At 39.5% G+C, this 23779-nt stretch overlaps 1 protein-coding gene across 12 annotated transcripts in view; it reads left to right on the top strand.

The window, feature by feature from the left end:
- The window catches only part of LOC144685412 (DENN domain-containing protein 1A-like), a 604549-nt gene that overhangs the window by 205882 nt on the left and 374888 nt on the right, over positions 1–23779 (top strand). For 11 of the 12 annotated variants that reach the window (XM_078549861.1, XM_078549856.1, XM_078549859.1 and 8 more), the window contains one exon: positions 15366–15415. The exons of the other annotated variant lie outside the window; for it this stretch is intronic. In XM_078549861.1, coding sequence (XP_078405987.1) covers positions 15366–15415 — 50 coding nt within the window. The remainder of the gene's footprint in view (positions 1–15365; positions 15416–23779) is intronic. 12 annotated transcript variants of the gene reach the window in all.

Raw genomic sequence — 23779 nt, 5'->3', positions numbered from 1 at the left:
GATTTATCACAGTTTGTTCATTTTGTAGCTGAAAAATTATTTTTAAGAAGTAAGTTAGTGCTACTTACTTAGCACAGTATTTTAGCTTTATGTAGTAATTCCATTATCAGTGAACAGAGTAAATTGGTTGTGTTAGGAAATAGAGATAGTCTAAGTAAGTATTTGTGGGTGTTAGGAATGAGTTTTAGCTTTAATGTTTAAATTTGATTTATAGTTCTGTATCTGTGCTCTAAGAAAAGGTCAAGTTGAGTTTTAGTTTCACTTTAAAAAGCCCCTGCATTTCTAAGGAGAGTTTACAACCGTAAGAGAAGTTACACAAACACACGAGTAGAAAAACTGGGCTGTTGCCTAGCAACAGTGGTCCAGAGAGGCAGGTCTCTCCCATAGACACACAAGAAACTAGAAACACCAGTTTGCTTTGGAAGCCATTTGAGTTCAATTGGTTTTGAAGACAGCTGCCAGGCAGAAGCAACCTAGAAGGGGTAGATAGCCAGCCCCAAACTAAAGTTGGTTGAAAGTTGCTGCCAGAGAGAGACTGGAGTAAAAGGGACGGATAGCCAGTCCCCAGCTAAAGAAGAAAGTCCCCAAGAATCCAGGGGAGTGGAACAGGAGAAAATCCCAAGCAAACCTTCTCGTCAAAGGAAGGATAGGAACCTGGAAAAGGCCTGTTAAATTAAGTTGAGTGAAGGGCAGAGGAAGTCTCCAAGCTTCAAGTTTAAAGCTCTAAGCTGCAGGAAGCAGAGCCAAAGTGATAAAGGCTTGTGAAAAGTCATAAGGCCCAAAGAGACAACTGAAGGTCTGTAACTCTTTTCTATGGGCATGTGAAGCAATGGTGTACCGTTGACAGCTGTGTCGGTGAGAGAGAGTGCGTTGAAGAAAGCCTGAACGCACGTGGTGACCCAGGGGAGAGGAACATCAGAAGGAGAGCTCGAAGCTCTGGAGGTGAACCCTTGTGGAAGGAGCCTGAGAGAAAGCGTCGGTTTGGGAGAAGATACTCCCAAAGCGAGTTCTTGGAAAGTGGAGATTGGAAACCCTTGTGTGAAAGACCGAGTTCAGTGAGACTGGTTGGCTCAGGGTGTAACAAGCGTCTGGGGGGGAGTTGAGGAGAGATTCATAGCATCTGTCTGGGGTGGCATCTGTCACTTGGTTTCAGAGTGTGGTGTGTCTGACCACAGCTCGCTGATAGGTTTACATGGACTGTACTTACTGTGAGCATTAGAGTATAAGAGCTTTTGTAACTTGTGTTATCCTTACAAATCTGTATGTATCTGTAAAGGTATAGTTGTGGGTGAAAGGGTATTGTAATATAGTTAATCTTTTCTTGGTTAATAAATATTTTATTATTTTGTTAAAAGTTCATTAGCTGACTCCGGTGACTGTTCAGTAGCCCTTCTCAACATATTTAAACAAACAAATAAAAGTTGGGATCTATTTCAAGCTGGGTTCCACCCTGGGATCAGGCTTATCCAGTGGTAACCTCAGCTGGGGATCGTAACAGTTGTCATTATTGTCTTTTGAGATCATGATAAAACTTATAATTTACCTGCATGGAAATAGTGAAGGAAAACATTTTGCATTTTAATATACTTGTGAACATTTTTTTTAAAGCTGTATGTGTATTGATTTTCCCAAATTGAACTTAGGTTTTAACTTTGTACCTGATTTTCTGAGGATGGGTTTTATTTCATTGTGTGAAACACAATGTATGTTAATAGTCTCAAAGTTTTATAAGTGTGTTGAGTAAAAATAGGACAGATAAAGACAGCACCATTTGCAAACCTTTTGTACACTGCTCCTTTCTTATTTCCGTGTTTATGGTGCCATTGGGGTACAAGTCAGCAATGCTGTCTTGATGCAGTGCCAGTCACATTCTCAGTACGTGAATACCCACCCCGTTCTCATTTGATTTATTTTATGTCATTGATTGGGAAGGATCTAATGTTTTGTTCCCACTAGAGGGGAGATGAGGTGCAGCTCAACCATGATTTAATTGAATAGCGGAGCTATTCCTCCTGTTCCTACTCCTCCTGTTCCCCGTGTTGCTAGATGAGCCCTTAGTGTGCTTTTTTTACATGAGAAAGTTGACCCAAGAATCTGTCTTAGGGACTGGATGGCATAATAGGTTAGATCTTTCGCTCTAGGACTGGAGTTCAAATGCATTCCTGACTACTTGAAGTTCAAATCCAGATCTGACTCGTGATCAAAATTGTTACCTCCTGCTGGCTGTTTTGGACAACCACATTCAAGTTGGCAGTGGGCATGGCTGCAGCATAAAACTGTTTCTAATTCATCACTTATCTACTTATCCACGCTGGCTATTGCATGATCTAGGGGGTGCTCTTCTGATTTTGGGACTATATTTCATTATTGGGGAGAGTAAAAGATGATTGACTTGGTGTGCAATCTTGATTCTCCATAACCGCCCTCGCATATATAAATACAAAAATACACACCCAAAAAAATTAAACATTTTCTTATATGTCTCTATTTGATTTGACTTAGTATTTTATTTGATAGCTTTATGTATTTGTGTTTCAGCTTTGATATCTGTGTGTGCCATTAAAAAGCTTTTCTTGTAAATGGTGGTGGCTAAGGAAAAGAGGACAAGTCATCCTGATTGTTTGCCAGGAGGACCCTCCAACTACCCCGGGAGAAGGATGACCGTCTATATTTTTCACAAAATAAAAACACAAAATCTATCGGTCAATCTGATGATCCATTCTATTGGCAAGAATAAAGCAGATGACATTCATTAGGAGATTGCCTAACACACTTGAACTGAGGTTTTGAGATTATGATGTGGACCGTTATTGCAAATACCAAGGAATCTTACCTGAATCTGGTGTGGTTATTTTAGCAATAGAGTGGAGAATAGACATTTTGAGACTATCTTGTATTGCATGCTTCTTAAGCATTGGACCTGTGGACCTACTGTCTGAATAACATTGTCAACATGAAAAACTCTGGCCAGATAAATGTGGGTCCTTGACATTGCAGGTAACATAGGTTCCAGCTATGTCACCCGACCCACACCATTCTTGTCTTATTCATGTACGGCAATTGAAGACATGACTAGACCAGCCGTATGACGTATGCCATGACTTAGAAAAAATCTGCCCAGATGCGATGTGCCACGTTGATCTGTTTGAGGAAGTAGATGCAAAGATGTTCTGGGGTATATGCCAAAGAGGTTTCAGGTGAGCACTATTACTAGGTGGTGCTCTTTGATCTAGTCATGGTATACAAGGAAGGTGAAATTGTGTATGCCAGTAGCACAAAATGGGGTCATGGTGAATTGACAGCTTTTCGACGCACTAGTTTTTATTTTCCATTGACTTGGAAAATATTGCCAAGATTTTTAATGTCAAACCAAGTAAAAGCGACTGTGAAACTAGGAAACGAGCTTCCAAAACAAGTTTGAACTACTGTGTGAACTTCAGTGGAAGGACTGGGCACAGTGAAAAATTGGCTACTGTTTTGCTATCAGCCTATTTTCGGCTGCTGACGTTAGGCTAATTTCATCCTCAAGGTTTATGTTAAGTATACATCTGTGATAACCGCTGATGATTATCTCAATGTTTGCTCCACCTCGGTGACTGACCATATAGAAACCCTTATAAAGTCTGGGTTGGTATCTTCCAGAATCCCTCCTTTTATTAGGGATCCACTCCTGGACAATTTGAGGTGTATTTTTCTCTCAGATCAAGTATTTGGACATTTATTTTCTGTTTATTTCTGGACACCAAAATTACAGCAAAAAAAAAACCCAATTCGCTTAAGCTGTCGAAAGATTAGCAAAAAAGCATTAATCTGTAGCTTTAGAACACTGTTGTGAACAAATTGAAGGGGATAATCAGTGTGAATTTCTTCTCTAAGTTGATGCACTGGAGAATGACACAGCTGCAAAAGACTAGAAGTTTTAATGATTCAGGATTATCAGGTATGGAGCACTTCGTGTTTATAGCTCACGAGTAAGAATGCAATGCTATTTCACAAAAGCATCTCGCAAAGATCAATCATTTCCTGTGATCTCTCTTCTATTAATTTTTTTGAGGGTTTGATTGATCTTGGTCTTGCTGGTGTCAGTAGTTTCCTGGTACTTCGCTAAATGGCCATTTTAGACGAATATCATTAGACTTGAATGGCAGGCGGGGCATATCTCAGCTGAGCCTGATTGTGAGAGGATGGCGTGGAGAAGCACTTATATGAATATTTTAAATACAATTGTAGCTTATTTTTCCCAGCACAAGAAAAAGGAACACTTATTTCAATTTGTAACCTTTTTCTTACTACTTTTGATGATTACCTCCAAGTTTGCTCCTACTTAGGTGACTGGCCCAAATGGAAACCCTTATAAAGTCTTTGGTACCTTCCAGAATCCTTTAATTAGGGATCCACTCCTGGATCCTCTTTCCTACATTTTGGGAGAACAGTACTACTTTTACAACTGAAACTGTGTTTACTTTGTTGATGATGAGTTTATATTGCATTTGTGAAAGGGAAGCCACTGCAGCAAACATTTTTACATATAAACACATAAACCTACAGTATATGCAAAAATGTTACACTTGAATTGTTCATCAACCACTTGTTTACTTCAGATTGTGTGTGTGGTGGTGGCGGTGAAATTGATCATTTAATTCCATTTATCTGTTCATTCATAAACTGGAGTGTACACATCCCCAAAGTAATCCCTGTATGTTTCATCAGATTTTCAACCAAGTTTTGGGGCAATTGGTGACTTCATCTAAAGATAGAAATTAATTACAAAGATGTGATGTTGGGAACTGGTCATATATCTTCTTTAAGAAAAAAGTTAGATTCTCACCAAGCTTCGTTAGTGATTTCCTGTTGGGTTCAGCTGTGGAATTTGTTTGCATCAGTCCATGTGTTCTCCCTTGAAAAAGACTTAGCCCAATTGAACAAGCAGTAGAATACTCAACTACTAATTGAAATAACTAGTCATTTTTCCTGCAGAGTAACTAAAAATTTAAAGTAACTAAAAATAAACTACAATTGCACTTAACTGGATGGTCGATTTTGTTGAACATGAGCATACCCGCATTTGTGCAAATTGACATTTGAGTCCATCAATTTTCTTGAATTATCCTTAATTACTGGCTTTATTTGCTTAGCAGTAAATTGTCAGTCAACATTGGAATATTAAAATGGCACAAGGAGTCAGGGTAATAAGGAGAAAAAGCAAAATCTTATTCAAGTTTAAAGGTTTCTAATTTTTCACTGGGGGCTAACGGGGTATGTCTATGTGACTGTATTGCTCAGTTTTTATACAGAAATTAGATGAGTGATGTCCAAAGGTTAATAGGCTAATTAATTGGATGCTTAAATGCTTTGGCAATGAGTTTGGGATGAGGGAGTTTTGAGATGGAGCTGGTACATCAGTATATTAGCATAGAATTGCTGCACTGGGGGCATGCAATGCTGGGAGCATAATTCAGTGCAGGTAAGCTTTGGACTGGCACAAAATACTGTTGTCAAAGAACCCAGAATGCTCTAGAAAATGTCAGCCTTGTATGTTGATGTTTTAAAGGTTGTGAGGTTTGCCCTAAACCTACATTTAATGATAGCTTCCAGAAGAACTGAAATGTTTCTGCACATGAGAAATTCTCTCTTATGTTAATCAGAAAGTGAATTTAAAGTATGCCTTTATAAATTTATTGAAATGTTGCCTACAAGGAATTGCAGGATAGGTAATGACAACTATGCTCATTATGAACGGAAAATGATGCACAAACTTGTATTGCATAACATTTTGCCAAATTTGCATTGTATTTTTTACATTGAGTTACATTTAACTATTTGCATATGCTTTTCATGTTAAAATATATTTACCAGATATTTTACATACAGAAAAATTTTTACGATTTCCTCCTTTTTTCACCTTAATATGCTTTATTACACATCTTCCATGCATCTTTGCAATATAGCTTAGATCAAAGTTCTGCGGAAAAAAACGTGAAAATTATGAAATAAATGGTGGTGCCATACGTGAATTCTTACTCCCATGTCATACAAAGTCGTGGGCCTCAGTATTTGTGGAAAGGATGTGGGGTAATGCAGGAAAATTACAGAAAGGCAGGGATGCAGACAGGGAGAAGTGGGGGAATGGTGGAAGCGAGAAAGTGAGGCCATTGTGGGAAGCAGAAAAACTGGACTTTGTGACATTGGTGCTTGACGGAGATGAGGGTGAAGGTCTGCGATTGTGGTAAAGTAGAAAGTGAGGCTGTGATTGGCAGATGGGGAGGTGGAAGCTTCCTGGTGAGGCCAGGGAGAGCACTTCTCCTCCTGGCCCACACGGAGTGCTGCAAAAGGCACTTGCCTTCATGAGCTGGCATCTCCTGCCACCCTTTCGCTGCCAGGTTTCCCAAATGCTGTTGATAACGTTATATTTAAATCAAATCAAAACCAATTTTGCTGTGGAAGCCTAAGTTAATTATATGAATGACAGAACACTTGCACACCACAAAACCTGCCACTGTGAAAATAACGTCAGGCTTGTGCGTGGCAGGTTAGGGTTGCACTCCCTGTTCTTTCATTATTACCCACCATCCTTTCTAGCCTGTCATGTTGGGGGTGGGGTGGGGGAGTCAATGCCACTGTGTCAGTTAATTTTATCTCAATAAAGGCTCTTTGCCCCTTGTTTCAGACCTCTCATTGTTAACATTTAGAAAGCCATCGGCTTTTAGGAGTTGGTTCGAATAAATAGATATTAGAGCAGAAATCTTCAAACTATATTTCTTTATGGGTTTCTTGTGTCACATATAAAGTTCCCACTGGTTTGCATGTATCTCAATCAGCCACTGTTTACAGATTTTGTTCTGATGTAAGATTTACTCTTCAAAGAGGCAAAGGTGCTAACAATAAGCCTCTCTGAACTTCTAGCCTGTTTTCTCGGATTAATAGAGGACAAACCCATGAATAATAAATGTAATTGCAAATGGAATGGAATTGTCTGACCATGTGCCAAATTTCCAAGTCTCAAGCATCACTTTTGTATTGAAATATAAAATACCCTCATCAGCTCAGCCTTTTACTTTTCACTTTCAGGAGCCCAAGTTATTGGCACCAGAGAATGAAGTTTCAGAAAAATATTTGAATAGGGTGCCCAATTTCAGGGTAACCAGACTAAAGAAGGGAAATTTATGTTCTTCGGACTGGTAATACCCAAAGAATGAACGTGGCGAATGGCTCTTTTCACATGCTTAGGACATCTCAACATGCTTTCCAGCCAATGAATTACTGTTAAAGTGCACCCTCTTTCTTTAAAAAGGCAGGAATGGCAGCCAATTTGCACATAAGGTCCCACAAACAGCAGTGAAATAAAAATTAAGTTGATTGAGGGATAAATGTTGGTCAGGGCATGGAGAATTGTGCTAGTTAGTGTCATGGGATCTTTTGACTGTCCCAGCGACCATTTATAGAGAAAATTCAAACAAACCAAACAGGATAATTTTAACAGCAGCAACATCTTATATTTATGTAATGTCTAATAAAACTTCCCACGGCAGTTCGCAGCGTTGTAAAGCAAAATTCGACACCGATCCACATAAGGCCGAACCTCCTTTGACAGCATCTTCAAAATCCTCTACCACCTACAAGGGCAACTGGCACATAGGAACACCACCAGCTGCAAGTTCCTCTTCAAACCTGACACCATACTGACTTGGAACTGTATCGATGCTCTTTCACTGTCGCTGGGTCAGAATCCTGGAAATAGTTACCTAACAGCTCTGTGGATATATCTACACTACAGGGACTGCAGCAGTTCAACAAAGCAGCCCACCATGAATTTCTCAAGGGCAATTAGGGTTGATGGATAAAGGCTGGCCTTGCCAGCGAAGCCCACCTCCCATGAATGAATAAGAAAAAAGGTGGTGTCAGGGCAGATGGTTGAAAGCTTGGTCAGAGTTGGGCTTTGAGTAGTGCTTTAAAGGATGAAGGAGAAGTGGAGAGGTTTAGGGAGGGAATTCCTTGGCTTGGGGTCTAGGCAGCAAAAGGCATGGCACCAATAGTGGAGCAATTAAAATTTGGGATTCTCAAAAGGCCAGAATAAGATGAGAACAGAGTTCATGGGAGGTGGGGGATTGGTGGGGTGTCAGGAAGATATAATCATGCTCATAATGTTATTGGAATTTATTGTAAAATAGTGGTACCTGTGTGTGTGTGTATGTGAGACTTAGTTGGATTAAAGGCAGCTGGTCTGAAGGCTTTGATGTGGTAGATGATGAGCTAGGTTTGAAATGTTTAGGTAAACATAGAGGTAAAGGGAACATTTGCAATTTAAATAAACTAGACTAGATTGTTTTCAAAAGAGGGAGTGGAAATGTGTCACCCAGCCAAGTGAAGTTTAGAAACAGTGTGCTTATTTTTCCTGAAGAATACTGGTAAAATTTGTACTATGAGGGATTTTTATTATCAGAAAGGTAAAGTCCAAAGGCATAGTGGAACAATGGGAATTTGCATTCAAAGGGGAAAATATGTATAAAGGAGCGAAGGATGTGTGTAAGGGCAGGCATTTTAAGATCTAACAAGTGTGAAAAACCTTCAGCATCTACATCTCAAGCTGCTGTCTACAAAGAACTGAAGTTAAGAAAACTCACTTTGAATTCAACTGGTTCAGGGTATTGTGTGTCACCTTGCCTGGGTCTTTTAAATCTATCTGTCTTACTGTTGCCTTAATGAAAGTGTAACTGGGAGTCAGGTTAAGTAGGGGATTTAGAAATTATCATAGTAATTTGTAGATCTACGTATGTGCTGAAAATTTTTCTTGTTAATAAATGTTTAATCTACTTTTGTAAAAACCTGTAAGACTTGGTCTTATTACTATTGAATTCAAGGCACGCACCTCGAAATTTATACAAATTGCAAAACAAGTTGTGGAGTTGTGTCAAGTTTCCCTTTGGGATTTGAACAGCTCAGCATTTACCATTGGCTATGCCATAACAGTGGGGGGAGGGTGGGAACGAATGCATGGATTGTGGGGTTGGAAGAAATTATAGAGATGGGGGTGTTGTGAGGCCATGGAGGGATTTGAAAACAAGGATTAAAATTTTAAAATTGAAGCCTTGCTTAGCAGGGAGCTAGTGTGGGTTTGTGAGCAAAGGTGTGATGGTGAAAGGGACTTGATATGAGTAAGGACATGAGCAGCAGAGCTTTGGATGATTTCATGTTGTAGAGGGTAGAATGTGGAAGGCTGGAAAGGAACATGTTGGAATAGTCAAGTGAAAAGGTAACAAAGGAAGGATGAGGATTTCAGCAGCAGATGAGCTGAGGTGGGGGTGGGGTCAGATGAGACAGAGATTTAAGTAGGTGGTCTTAAGTGATTGCGCAGAAGCTCACCTCAGGGCCAGCTATGAAATCAAGGCTGATAACAGTCTGGTTCAGCCTCACATAATTGCCAGTGAGAGGGATGGATTCAGTAACTAGGGAACGTAGTTTGTAGCAGGGACTGAAGACGATAGCATTGGCCTTCCCAAAGTTTAATTGAAGGAAATTTCTGCTCATTCATAACTGGATGTTGGACAAGCCACCTGATAATTTAACACCAGTGGAGGAGTTGAGAGGTGTGATGAGGTAGCAACTGGATGTCATCAGCATACAAATGGGAACTAAATTTTCAAACCTAAAACATTAATATTGTTGGAAAAAAAGAGACATGCTGTCAAACCTTTTCATCTTGCACCCATCAGGACAGATGCAAGAATGCCAAATTTCAAAGGGAGCAACAATTTATACCGTATGAGAAAAGGCTGCTGATTGGTTGGTAAGTCGACTCTGGTTGAGGCGTTGCCATGGAGAATGCGCCGGGGAACTATTGTTCCCCCATGCTTTTGTTTGATTCAAAAAACGTGCAATGCCTGGACTTGCTCTTTCTGCTTGCAAAGGCAGGTCCCTGTGTAGGAATATATGTAGCTTTTAGCAAGTGTAAGTGAGTCACTTTGTGAGCCTGACAATCTTAAATTGGTTGCTAGTGTAATTATTAGCACACTTGGGATTGTTTAGCAAGTGCTGTCCAATTATGGAATCACATCTAATGTTCTGAGTTCTACAAACATGGGCTAGTTGAATATGGTCAGTACTTGGCCTATTGAGATCAACCAAAGGGATGTGTTGTTTGATAAGATCCACCAGTTGTTGGGACATAATGGGCTATGTACCTAGCATCACCCTGGCACTGAAATTCATATGCCACATTACTCATTTCTATGGCAAGTTTGGCTTGATGGTAGCATCCTGTTGTTGGAAAAGACCACTTGTGTTGCCACTGCATAGTAGTAGTGTGAAATGGCTAGCTTTACCTGTTGTTTAAATTTTTGAGATACCTTACCCTTCTAGGGTAATTTGAGATTGACTTGGCATTTTTCCGGTCCTGAAATTGGTGGCCGTTGGCCCATTTGTGAGTTTGCACAATACTCAGCGAGCAAAGATTTGATCAGGGTAGACAATATCCCATGGGATAGCTTTTGATGTGCCCCATTTCAGCATCAAGCTGCATGGTGAGCAAATGGCTTGGGCCCTATTTATGAGATTGCCAATCTTATAGCATGTGGGACTGTAGGAATCCCAACATGTATATTGACCAGTACTGGAAGGTAGGCTTGTGAAGGTAAGCTTGTGGTAGACAGTAGTTAAATGAATGTAACATTTGGGCCCAGAATTTATTGTCCCATCATTTTAGTCATCACTGCATAACTTACTACTGGAACTTGCGCAAAGGAAAAATTATACCAGATGTCTGAAGGAGTCTTGCTGTGCAGATGCATAGCCAAATAAAACTGTTGTGTGGAAAACTGTTATAGCAGAGGTGAGACTTGAAAACTCTTAACGAAGCAATGACGGAGGTTTGTGAGGAATGGAAGCTAAAATATTTTTAAAGGAAAGTGAGGGAATGGTTGTGTAGGGCAAGGTTTGCTCAGATGCATATTTGTGCGTTTTGTTTGTTTTTGGATAACTCGTTCAAAGAGCCGGTGCAGGCACAATGGGCGGAGTTGCCTCCTCCTGTCAAATTCTGTCAACCTTGTCTGCTTTTTAAAAGCGACCCTATGTAAACAGAAGTGTGGACTTCGATGGATTTACTTCTATAATTATAAGCTTGTGTCATGAACTATACAGGAAAACATCTCTCAAAATTGGGTTTAACACGCCAAGAGTCTGTTACATTTGTATTTGATTGGCTTAAATATGATATTTAAAATAAATCACGGTTAACTGGCCACCAAATATTATGAAATGTAAAAATGCTTTTGATGAAAGATTACATTTATCTCTCATTTTTGGGCTTAGTATGCCTTGGAGCCAGCTTACCAATGCTGTCATTACTCCTCACATTTTAAGCAAAATATTTGTAAACAAACAGAAATAGACTGAAAAGCACACAGGTTTAACTTTTTTTTTTGGATAATTTTACAGTGTAACTGGTTAACTCTGGGGTATTTTCAGACTTGAGCTAAGGAGGCTGAATAACAAGTGACTGCCATCACCAGCAATGCTATGAAATAAAATCCTTCTGAAAATTATGATTGATATTGTTTTTTCCCCTTTTCTGAGCCTCTGTTTTAAATAGTGAATGCTGATGACCTAATCAGAAGATTGGCTTGAGGTGTTACTGAGTTGGAATACAGTGGTTCAAGGGGCCTCAATTAACACAAATCGAAATCCAGTCATCAACCTGGGGGAATTTCAGCTGCAAAGCAGAGCTCCCTAAAGTTGCTTGATGAAAAAAAATTGCAAGAAATGAATAGAATGCCAAGGTATACTGATCATGATAGTGAACCTCTTTTTAATTGAATTGCTGCTGCAAAATTTCTTAATCACACCATTGAGCAATTGGAGGTATGTTCTTTTTGCTTTGCAGTTCTGTCCCTTGACAGAGGATAGTATATGTTTGAAAAACGTTTACAACTATTTTAAATAGATCTGCTAGTCAGGAGACAACAAGAAAAATACTAAAAGTATTTTTAGCCATCAGGTTTGGAAGAGATATTTTTCACTATATTGTAAATCTACTCCAGTAATGTACATTGATTCTTGATTTTTGAAAATAAATGAAAAACTTTATTAATATGGACGACAATCATAAATTCATGATCAATTGAATGTTTAGCACAGCAGCATTTTGTTTGAAGTCAGCATCTTTAAGTATTTTTGCTTAAAACTTTGCAGTTGAAGCTAACTTAATCAATGAGTTACAGTCATCAATATGTGTATGGTTGAAAATATTGATTGGTAAGGATTTTAGACAGTGCATGTGAAGCTTATAATGTCAGCGGTAGTTTGATAATGAAAAGAGTGGAACCTGGGGGAATGGAGACAGGTGGTGCATGTCCTAAAGCCAGCAGTGACATGGCTGCTTTGAATCCCACAAGAGACATGGATCATGCCCTACTCTTTGCAAATATGACTGCTTGGTATATACCAGTTTCCTGTTCAAAATAACAAGCTTGAAACCAGATCACAAAATAAATGATTGTTGAAATAGGAAACAATGCGATTTTCAGGAAAAAGTGTAGTCTTAGAATCCTTAAAAAGGTGTAGAATACAGTACATATAGCTTGACTACCACTATGTTAAGGCTGTTTTATTGCAGTCATTTTTGCTGCAATTTTCTAAACAAAACAATGTTCTTTAATGTACGGTATTTTGTTTGTGTTGTACAGACACATTGATAACTCTCTGTTCTGTTGTCTGTATGTTCAAACCTCACCTGGCTTGGTTTATTCATGTTTTTTTGTAATTTAAATTACTTATGTAAAATACATTTGCATTTTCTCTAAGATGCTTTTCTACATTCAGCTGACATTACTTCACAGGCTGGTATCTGCTTTATAAATTTAGTGTGCACAAGAAAACCATGTTGATTTCAACTAAGAAAACTGTTTGAGTGCATTTAATTGAATGGAATACCTTTCTGTCCAATTCATAGTCCATAGACACAAGCTTAGCCCTGTATTTTATTGTTTAAAACATTGTATGGTGGTCTGTACAACATGGTATTTATGAAGTGTAATATAATCTAACACTTTTTTAAACCTACAAAATTGGACTATATGCACACTTCTGTGATTGCAAGTTTCCTCCATAATGTAGTTTTTTTGAACAACAATCCAGTATCTTAAAATCCTTTTTAATGGCGCTCAGATATTTGGTGCTACCTTGTTCTTTGTAAAATATGTTCAGTAAAGTGGATGGTATTTCAGAAGAGTATTGAAAACTAATTGGTAAACTTAAGTGTCTGAGCTTACAAGGCATTAAGTAATTCTTGTCCGTTGACTGAATGGCCTGAATGTTTAATAGTGCATGGAACGGGTTTGTAATTGCAGAAAGGTATAGACAATTACAATTAATAATATATTGCTGTGAAGAGTGCGAGACTTCCTGCAAAGTGGGAGAAGGGCTAATTAGTGGCGAGTGTGATATAGCCTGCAATATTGTATCAGCTGTTTTGCCCTGCCTCTGAAACGGCACTGGCATGAAGTGAGTTTACTTTTGTAGCAGAAGGAATTTATTGTTCAGAACTACAAGAGTTTATGTAAAGATACCAAAGGTGGTTTGTAAATGTCAGGCCTGTTGCAACATGTGGTTGACAGGTTAAACGGAGTGATGGATCACAAGTCTGATTCCTTGCTGTCAATTGCTTATAGCAATAGTTAGAACAGCATCACATGGTATGATTTAGAACAAACATTTCTGTAGGAAAACCTATTGTGGGAATAAAATATTTTGCATGATTTGCGATGATTGCGTAACTAAGTGCACGGTCTGCTTAACCTTAAGTTACTGCTAGAAATGTAGTTTTCGACATTCAAGAGTACTGGTAAGAGAACTGTTACGTGTGCAAAATAATGTTTAATTTATCAGGAAGGTTCAAATTGGCTTTAGGCAATCCAGCCGCAGCTTGAACTGGTTCACTGGGACCGCAGGAAAATTTAATTAGCTATTTCTCATCCACATGTAAAATATATGAATATAAAGTGAAAATGTAATTAACATTACAAACCATTTTATGAAAAATGTTTGTGTAATGTAAACTGCATGGTTTTTTAGCTGCAAACACACAAGGGCTAGTTTGCTATTGTGAGGATTTAAAAAAAAAATATTTTGCCCCACCTGAAGGTAAATAGATTTTTTTTAAAGGAAAAGGACGTTCTTAAAAGTGATTGATATTATGAAACTGGTAAACAGGTAAATGCATTTTTAACATTTTAAAGCCATTTTATTTGATCTTTGATGTGCTGCCATATATCAATGCATTGTAGGAAATGTATTCAACCTGATATTATGATTGATAAAGATTACGGCTATGAAGAACATTTCAAGTAACCTAATTTTATAAATTTAAAAAATTCCTAATTTTGGTTTAAATGTTAGACAAATATATTGAATTTAATATAGTCTGACGTGCATATTTTTACAAAAGTGGAAAAGCATTGATATTGGCAATCTTTTAGCTGCTGTTTGAGGTTGATTTTTAAAATGAGTTTTCAGCAAGTGTAGCATAGTACCCCTTATCTGAACAGTTGATTTTCCCCAAAAGTATCTCGGTCCTTTCGGCCCCCTCCTTGCTTGCACAGATACTGTGCTCTCCAGCATTTTCATTATTTGCATTGTCTCAGTGGAGGCACTTGAAACTTGATCTCGAGACATTTAAAAAAAAACTATAAACTTTTAATAATCTAATGTTGCAGTTGCATGTTAGCATGTAACTTAAAAAACAAAATGATGCTTTTCTTGAAACCTCTGTGTTTGTGATGTAAAACAGTTCAGGTGCCTAAAATATTTCATGTGCCTACCATTTTGCATTGCTAAAAAAGAATGTTAGACTGGAGAAAGGTGATGCTGTTTTTTGTGGTCTTCTCTTTTGTCATACTCTACCATTGGTTTTCTAATCCCATCAGTCCCTGTTTCTAGGTAACAGCCAAAGCTCTGGAAGCAGTGGCAGCCTGGGCCAAGATAAGCCCATGTGGTTTGGTGTTATTTAGTATGATCCATATGGCCAAGCTGAAGAGAGTCTCAGGAGAGGTGTTAACACTCAGCATCCCAACCTCCAATCCCCTGGGAGGTTGCATGAGGTAACCCCTGCAGCCTGTCCATGTGCAAATCTTGATCAGTTTTTCCATATTTAATGAAGGTTGATATTGTTTATTATTACAAGTGATTGACTGCTCATTGCTTCTTTCTGTAAATGATAGGCGTCCTACTTTTTGACCTGTCTCCCATTTTGTTATGGAGCAAGGGAGGCCGGGGAGTGGGGGTTGGCGGGAAAGGAAGGTGTAATTGTATGGTGCAGTTAATATTAGATTTATTGGCCCCATAAGATGCATAAATTCTCTGTTTTCTCTCCACAGGAAGTTCTGCAGACATTGACCAAGTTTTGTTTCCCTTTCTATGTGGACAGGTACTGTTATCATTGCACAGTTTACGAGATAAAGATGCTGTAAAATTGCTCTGGAAAATAACAAAGAAACATGGTTGTGTTTTGTGCCTTTAAAATCTCATTTAAAGTGCCCCCCTCGCACATAAAAATGAGGAAACTGTTTTTATTTGCCTGTTAAGCAGGTATTGTAATTTACCGCAGGTGCTCTGAATCATAATTCTGTTTAGTGTCATCATAATGCTGCTATTTTCTTGAAGTTGAAAGCATTGGAGTGCCTGGGAGAAGCTGTAAATTAAATCTTCACTTCAGCAGAGCTCAGCCATGGGTGGTTTGTGAATGTTACGCATACCATCCTGGTTTCATGTACTTCAGTAATATTCATTGGACTTGGCATTGCTAATTATAAGTTAATGAGAAAGGGGAATGGTGCTTATTTAAAATTTGCTGGGAATATTTTGTGAATGTTTTATTTTAAAATCTTGGCATTGTATGATTATGTTTTTAACTTTGTCCATCCTTTCACATAAGTAACTAGTCTTAATTTTAATTTATTTTGTAAATTTATGCAATAAAATTAATATTTAAATCAGTTCTTATTTAAGAATTGGCAATGGCTTTTGCTTTTTAAAAGCTAAAAACAATGTATTTACTTACTTAATAGCGCCCTCTGTAGATATCTTGAGAAATGCTTTGCCATAGAATGTTTTTCCTTGAACGGAAATGATTTATTATTATTATTCATCATGCACGTAGTATTGAGGAAGCTGGCGTGTTAACTTTGAGCATGCTGTACATTGAGCATATCGAAAATATCTTTAGAATTATGAACAAGTTTGGTTTTCATAACTGATATGTTTTTAGCGAAGGCAAAATACAACTTTTGATGGCTTAATTTTGATTAATCACAGTCGATCTTATCCAGCAAAGTTCTTGCATAAGCTAATCAAGACCCGCAAAACGTCTAAGTGTAGTTAGTATTGTGCCATTCCACCCCACCTCCCTGTGCTGCCTTCTCCCGGCCATTTCACATTCAGATTTGCTGTGAAATTAGTAACCTTCTTGCATCTTCCTTAAATTCCCATCCCATCCCATGCCATCCATCCTTTCCATGTCATCCCATCCCCCATTCCACCACTCTCCTGCCATTCCCTCCCCCTCCCCCTGCTGTTCTACACAACTCCCTCAAGCCCTCCAGTCTAGGCCACTTTGTTGTTGGGCCCTCCCTTACCTTGCACTATTGTTTTTTTCCACCACCCCTGGCCCCCCCAGCCACCGCCACCACCAGAAACTGTTGGCAACCCACATGTGCCTCAGGCACTCCAGTCAACACCATGTCAGAGCATCAATGCCTCAGAGCAGCAACCACCATCTAAAGCTCACAGAAACCTAAGGCTCTTTTTTTTTTGAAGGGGGTGGAGCGGGTGGAGACAAAGAACATGTGGACAGATAACAGCTTTGAGCTCTGCTTCGTACACTTCCTGATTTCTTGGCCTACATTCATTCAGAAGAAGGTGAAATGTCTCCCATCTGTGGGAGGGGGTAGGGTGTGGAGTGGGGAGGAAAGGGGACAGGGAGTGCGGAAAGTCAAATGGGAGAGTTTAATCCCTCAATACACAGAGTGCCTTAGTGTTGCAGTAAAATTTTACAAGATTTATTTACCAGCTGTCAGCCCATGGTTGTAAAATTTCCCTGGAACAACAGTTGGGATATACCGAAACTGTATTATTATTATTATTATTATTATATTATTCAGCTAATTTATAGTATGTTTCATGATGGGTGTCGTAATACGTTCCTATTCTCTGCTGGGAATGTTTAGAAAAAATGTTGGTGCTTTGCCACAGGGTAGGAAAATTGTGACCAAGGGCAGAATCTTCGGGTCGGCGAGCAGGGGCTTCAGGCATGCGTCCCACCGTCACCACGCGTCATTCAGATACTCAGTCTGGCGGGCGAACACTGGAGTTGGCCACATGCCCGCCGAACTGTCAAAGGCCTATTAAGGCCATTTAAATTGCAATTAAAATAATTAACTGAGCTGCCCATCCGACCTTAAGGTTGGCGGGCAGGTGAAGAGCCCAGGCGGCCTTCACATTTATCATGAAACTCATCCACGGGCAGGATGAGGTTTCATGAAGGTTTTAAAACATTAATAAAAACTTTTAATAAAATTCATAGACATGTCCCAGCTCAATGTGACACTGTTACATGAGGGGACATGTCTTTAAATTTTTTTTCCTTATCTTTGATTTGTAGAAATTTTAATAAGCTCCCTGAGGCAGCTCTGTGCCTCGGAGGTTTCTGCGCCCTTTCGTGCGCATGCGCGCAAGCCCTGACTCAGCCTACTCCCCTCACCCCCACAGGGAGCGCTCAGCACTTCCGGGTGCGCGTCACGTTGGGCGGGCCTTAATTGGCCCTCCCATGTAAAATGGCGACGTGCAGCCGATCCGCTCCCGCCCAACCCACCCGATGGGGAGAAAAGCCTCCCCCAAATGTTTGACTGACAGTGACATTTATGCCCCTTTTTACAAGCAGTGGCAGAACAGCATTGGCAGTAGTCTGGTACTGATATTCTTGGTTGGAGAATGATAACAAGTCTTGGGTGAAAGGGAAAGATTATGGAAAACTGCTTTACTCTCCTTGGTACTTTGAATGAATTTGCTTGTCTGCAGAAACGTTTCCTAATTTGACAATCCTGGACAACTTTAGCTGTGTCAATGGACACAGTTTACGTGATTACACCATGTTCCCACACTTCTATATGCTGAGTGTTGATTTTAGGCTTTCAGTTTGTTGGAAAACTGGTAGAGAAACTAGTTTTTAATGCATGGAAATGCATTTGTTTTAAGTTTGTGGATGTTCAGTCATTGAGCATATTCAGGATAGAGATTGATCGATTTTTGAATACTAAGCAATTTTTTTTATTCTTTCATGAGGTGTGAGCACTGTGGGCAAGACCAGCATTTGTGGCCCATCCCTAATCAGCCTTGAGAAGGTGACGATAAGCCACGCATCTTGAGCTGCTGCAATCTATTTGGTGTAGGTATGCCTATAGTGTTGTTAGGAAGGGAGTTCTGGTTGCCAATGACAATGAAGGAATGGCAATGTAGTTCCAACTCGGGATGCCATGTGGCTTGCAGCGGAACTTGAAGGTGGCCACTCTTCTTTTAAATTGTAGTGGTTGCAGATTTTGAAGATGCTGTTGAAGGAGGCTTGGCAAGCTGATGTAGTACATCTAATATTTGATTTGATAAGGTGCCACGTCAAAGGTTATTGCAGAAAATGAAAGCTCATGGTGTAGGAGTAATATATTGGCATGGATAGAAGATTGGCGAGCCAACAGGACACATAGTGTAGGCATAAATGAGTAATTTTCTGGTTGGCACAATGTAATAAGTGGTGTGCCACAGGGATCCATGCTGGGGTCTCAACTTTTTCCAATTTATATAAATGACTTGGATGAAGGGTCTGAAGGTATGGTTGTTAAATATGCTGATGACACAGGTAGGAAAGTAAGTTCTGAAGAAGACGTAAGGCAGCTGCAAAGGGACATGGATAGGTTAAGTGAGCAGACAAAGATCTGGCCAATTGAAGGAAAATGTGAAATTATCCATTTTGGCAGGAAGAATAAAGAAGAAGCATATTATCCAATTGGTGAGATTGCAGAGCTCTGAGATGCAGAGGGATTTGGGTGTCCTGGTGCATGAATTGCAAAAGGTTAGTATGCAAATACAGCAAGTAATTAGGAAAGCTAATAGAGTGTTATTGTTTATTGCGAGGGGAATTGAACACAAAAGTAGAAATGCTATTCTTCAGTTGCACAGGGCATTGGTGAGACCACATCTGAGTACTGTGTATTGGTCTCTTTATTTAAGGAAGGATGTAAATGCTTTGGAAGCAGTTCAGACAAGGTTTATTAGACTAATACCAGGAACGGGTGGGTTGTCTTATGAGGAAATGTTGGACAGGCTAGGCTTGTATCTGCTCGAGTTTAGAAGAGCAAGCGGTGATTTGATTGAACCCCTGAGAGATCTTGATGGGGTAGGGTGGATGTGGACAGGATGTTTCCACTTGTGGGAGAATCTAGAACGATGGGGTCTCATTATTTAAAAACTAGGGCTCGCCGGTTTAAGACAGAGATGATGAGAAACTTTTTCTCTGAGGGTCGTGAGTCTTTGGAACTCTCTTCCTCAAAAGGCGGTGGAAGCAGAGCCTTTAAATATTTTTAAGGCAGAGATGGATTGATTCTTGATAAGCAAGGGGATGAAAGGTTATTGGGCGTAGGCTGGAATGTGAAGTCAAGGTTACAATTAGATCTGCCATGATCTTATTGAATGGCGGAGCAGGCTCGAGGGGGCCAAGTGACGACCTCTGGCTCCTAATTTGTATGTTTGTATGTTGTATGGCGTACACACTGCTATCAATGTGCGTTGGTGGTGGAGGAGTGAATATGTTTAAGGCGGTGGATTGGGTGTTGATCAAGCAGGCTGCTTTGTCTTGAATATGTTGAGAGCTTCTTAAGTGTTGTTGGAATTGCATTCATCCAGGCAAGTGGTGAGTATTCCATCACAGCCCCGACTTGTTCCTTGTGGATGGTGGAAGGCTTTGGGATTCAGGAGGCGAGTTACCAGAGAATTCCCAGCCTCTGAGCCACAATATTTATATGGCTGGTCCAGTTCAGTTTCTGGTCAATGATAACCCAGAGGATGTTGATGGTGGTGGATTTGGTGATGGTAATGCCATTGAACAGCAAGGGCAAATGGTTAGATTTTCTCTTGTTTAAGATGATCATTGCCTGGCATTTGTGTGGTGTGGATGTTACTTGCCACTTACCAGCCCAAGCCTGAAAGTTGTCCAAGTTCTGCTGCTTGTGGACATGGATTGCATTGGAGGAGTCGTGAATGGTACTGAACATTGTGCAGTCATCAGCGAACATCTCCACTTCTGACATTATGATGGAGGGAAGGTCATTGATAAAGCTGTTGAAGATGGTTGGGTATAGGAGGCTACCCTGAAGAACTTGGCAGCAATGACCTGGGCCTTAGATGATTGGCCTGCACCAACTACAACCATCTTTCTTTGTGCTAGGTGTGATCCTGACCAGTGGAGAGCTTTCCTCCTGATTCCCATTGACTCCAATTTTGTTCAGGGTCCTTGATACCACACTCGGTCAAACGCTGCTTTGATGTTAAGGGCAGCCACTCTCGTCTCCTTTCTGGAATTCAGCTCTTTGTCCATGTTTGGACCAAGGCTGTAATAAGGTTTTGAGCTGAGTGGCCCTGTTGGAACCCAAACTGTGCAACAGTAAGCAGGTTATTGTTGTGTAAGTGCTGCTTGATGGCATTGTCAACACTGCTTTGACTGCAGCTGATATTATTCGCTGAGCAAGCCAAATCCCAAGGGAAACTTGTCTTACTGATCATAACTTTTTTTTTGTATTTTGAAAATGAGGGGAAAACTACTAATCCAAGAAGCATAGAAACCCAGTAACACCTTTTTAGGATTTTAAAATTTAAAGATTAATTAACAAGAACAACAAAAACGTTAGCACACAAGATTAAAATGACACAGTTAAAGCAGTCTTATACAACATTCCCCAAAAAACCCACTTTGTCAGAACATACAAGTAAACTCCTTGGCAGCAGTTCCCTTAGCTTTTAAGCATAAAAATCCAATTACCCAAGGCAAAAACTGCTTTCACTTTAGCAAATAATACCACATAGCTTCTCACTCCCTTTCACTCTGCTGTGGAAATCCCAGAAAGAAAGGTTCAGAAAACAATATGCTTTCTGAAAACAAAGACTTCTCTTGCTTGAAACTGGATAACTGCATCAAATTCATAACTTTTCTCAGCGCAGAGCTGATTTCAGGACATCTCCCCCACGTAGCCAACACAACTCAACTAAACATTTTTCCTTAAATATCCTTTTCTCCTTTGACCTTAGACTCCATTGTTCTAAGCAACTCTTTGAACTCAGTTTTCCCCAAAATATAAAAATCTTTCTTGTTTTCCTATTGCCTCTACTTTCTGGTCAAATAAAATTGAATAACCTTCCCTTGTTTACCTATGAAACCTTTGTAAGTTGTAAAAGTCCCTTGTCACTTCTAAACTCCCATCAAAACTTAAAAGCTGAAAAGTCAAGTTCCTAATTAATTTATAATTTAAATTTCAAACCCAACCTATTTACTTCTACATTCAACTTCACCATAGCCTCTCATTATAAATGCATGCATTTAGCTCCTTTCATCTCTCTGCTCCCACAGGTAAGCTGTCTTTACTAACCTTCCCCCAGTTTAATTACACACACACACACACGCACACCCCCTTCTTTACAGAATACCACCATATTCCCAAAAATATTTTTAAAACTCCAATTTCACACCTCTCTGAACGGAAAAGAATGAATTGTCATATTTCAAAAGGACATTTTCATTTTCTCAACCCGTTTCACATCAGTTATTATACTTATATAAAAAAAACTATTACACTATTATGTACATGCATCAACCATGACAATATATATAATTCTTTTGTAAGAATAAAGTTCATTCTAGTCCATTCTCAATTCCCCAACATCCAAGTCCTTTTAAACTTAAGCTCTTGACAACGCATCTGCAATTAAATTCTCTCGTCCAGCCACATGTGTGATTTTAAAATTGAACGGTTGCGATAACCAACTCCACCGGAAGAGTCTGGTGTTTTTATCTCAAAACTTTCCCAGAAACCTCAAAGGATTGTGGTCCGTATATACAACTGTCTCTGGAGAATTGTTTGCAACATCCACTACAAAATGCTGCAATGCTAAAACCAAACTTCAAGTTTCTTAGATTCCTCTGATGCAAACTCAACTTACGTGAGAAATATGCAGCAACACGGGACCAACACCCACAGCACTGGATTCAACAGCCATCTGCAACTGCTTTGCATAATCAGGTGCTGCTAGAACAGGTTTAGTGGTTAGTACAGCTTTCAAGCTATCAAATGCAGCCTGACACTCAGTGTCCATTGGAATCTCCTGTTCTTTTCCAATAACCAATCAGTGCAGTAACTACACTGCTGAAATTTGATACAGATTTCCAATAAAATCCATCTATGTCCAGAAATCTCAAAACTTCCTGTTTCATCGTAGGCACTGGGAACTCTACAATAGCTTTTACTTTCGCATCTCGTGGGGCCACTTGACCATGTCCAATAGCGTGGCCTAAATATGTAACTTTCACATTTGCAGAATCACTTTCAGCCAAATTTATCACCAAATTGGCTTCCTGTAGCCAGTGAAACAGCCCCTTTTAAATGTCGTGGATGTTCCCCCCAGGTTTGATTGAATACCACTTAAGTCATCAACATAGACAGTACAATTGCTCAGTCCTTCAATCACTTTGTTAGTCTCTGAAATGTGGCTGGTGCATTTTTCATACCAAACGGCTTTATTTGGCATTGATATAAACCATCCGGCGTCACAAAAGCTGATTTCTTTTGCCCTTTCCAATAAGGGTACTTGCCAGTAACCTCGCAGCAAGTCAATTTTTGTGATAAACGCTGACTGTCCCGCTCTGTCAATACAATCCTCCAATCGTGGAATAGGATATGAATCCGCCTTTGTTCCTGCGTTTACCTTGTGGCAATCAATACGTAGTCTTTCTGATTCATCTGGTTTTGGCACCATTACAATGGGTGAACCCCAATTACTGTGACAGGGCTGTATGATGTCATTTTTAAGCATAAATTCAATTTCTTTCTGCAGTTGAGCCAATTTTAGTGGATTTAATATATATACATGGGCTTTGTTTTATTGAAACTGAATCCCCCACATCAACAACATGCAAAGCCAAGTTTGTTTTCCCTGGTCTATATCCACAAATTGCTTTGTTTGACTGCAACAGCTCTTGTAAATCACTACGCCCATTTTCTGGAAGGTAACTTAAATATCAGATTAATAATCTGGTTATATTAGATTCTTAAGTATTTCCTCATTGTCCAATTTAATCAGAGGAAGGTCAATTTCAGAATCTTTAATATTTGTTTCCTCCTCCTTACCTACCGCTACCAGTATCTCCTTCTGTTTATCCTCTCTATCAAAGTACCTTTTTAGCATGTTTACATGGCACACTCGCTGACTCTTCCTTCTATATGGGATATTTACTACATAGATTACCTCACTCAGTCTCTTCGATTTGGTAAGGTCCACTAAATGGTTCGTCTGACATTGGCAACAATACTAACACTTTTTCCCCAGCTACTAAAACTATGAGCCTTTGCCTTTTTATCTGTATTTGCCTTCATCACTTGCAGTGATATCTCTAATTGTTCCCTACCTGGCTCAAATGTCCTCCTCAAACTTTCTCTGAATTTCGTCACATAATCCATGAGAGTAGTTTCACAACTTT

Source organism: Cetorhinus maximus, chromosome 10 (genome assembly GCF_964194155.1).
Source record: "Cetorhinus maximus chromosome 10, sCetMax3.hap1.1, whole genome shotgun sequence".
NCBI classification, from domain to species: Eukaryota; Metazoa; Chordata; class Chondrichthyes; order Lamniformes; family Cetorhinidae; genus Cetorhinus; species Cetorhinus maximus.
Note: the sequence above shows the minus strand (reverse complement) of the source record. Positions and strands in the feature narration are given on the sequence as shown.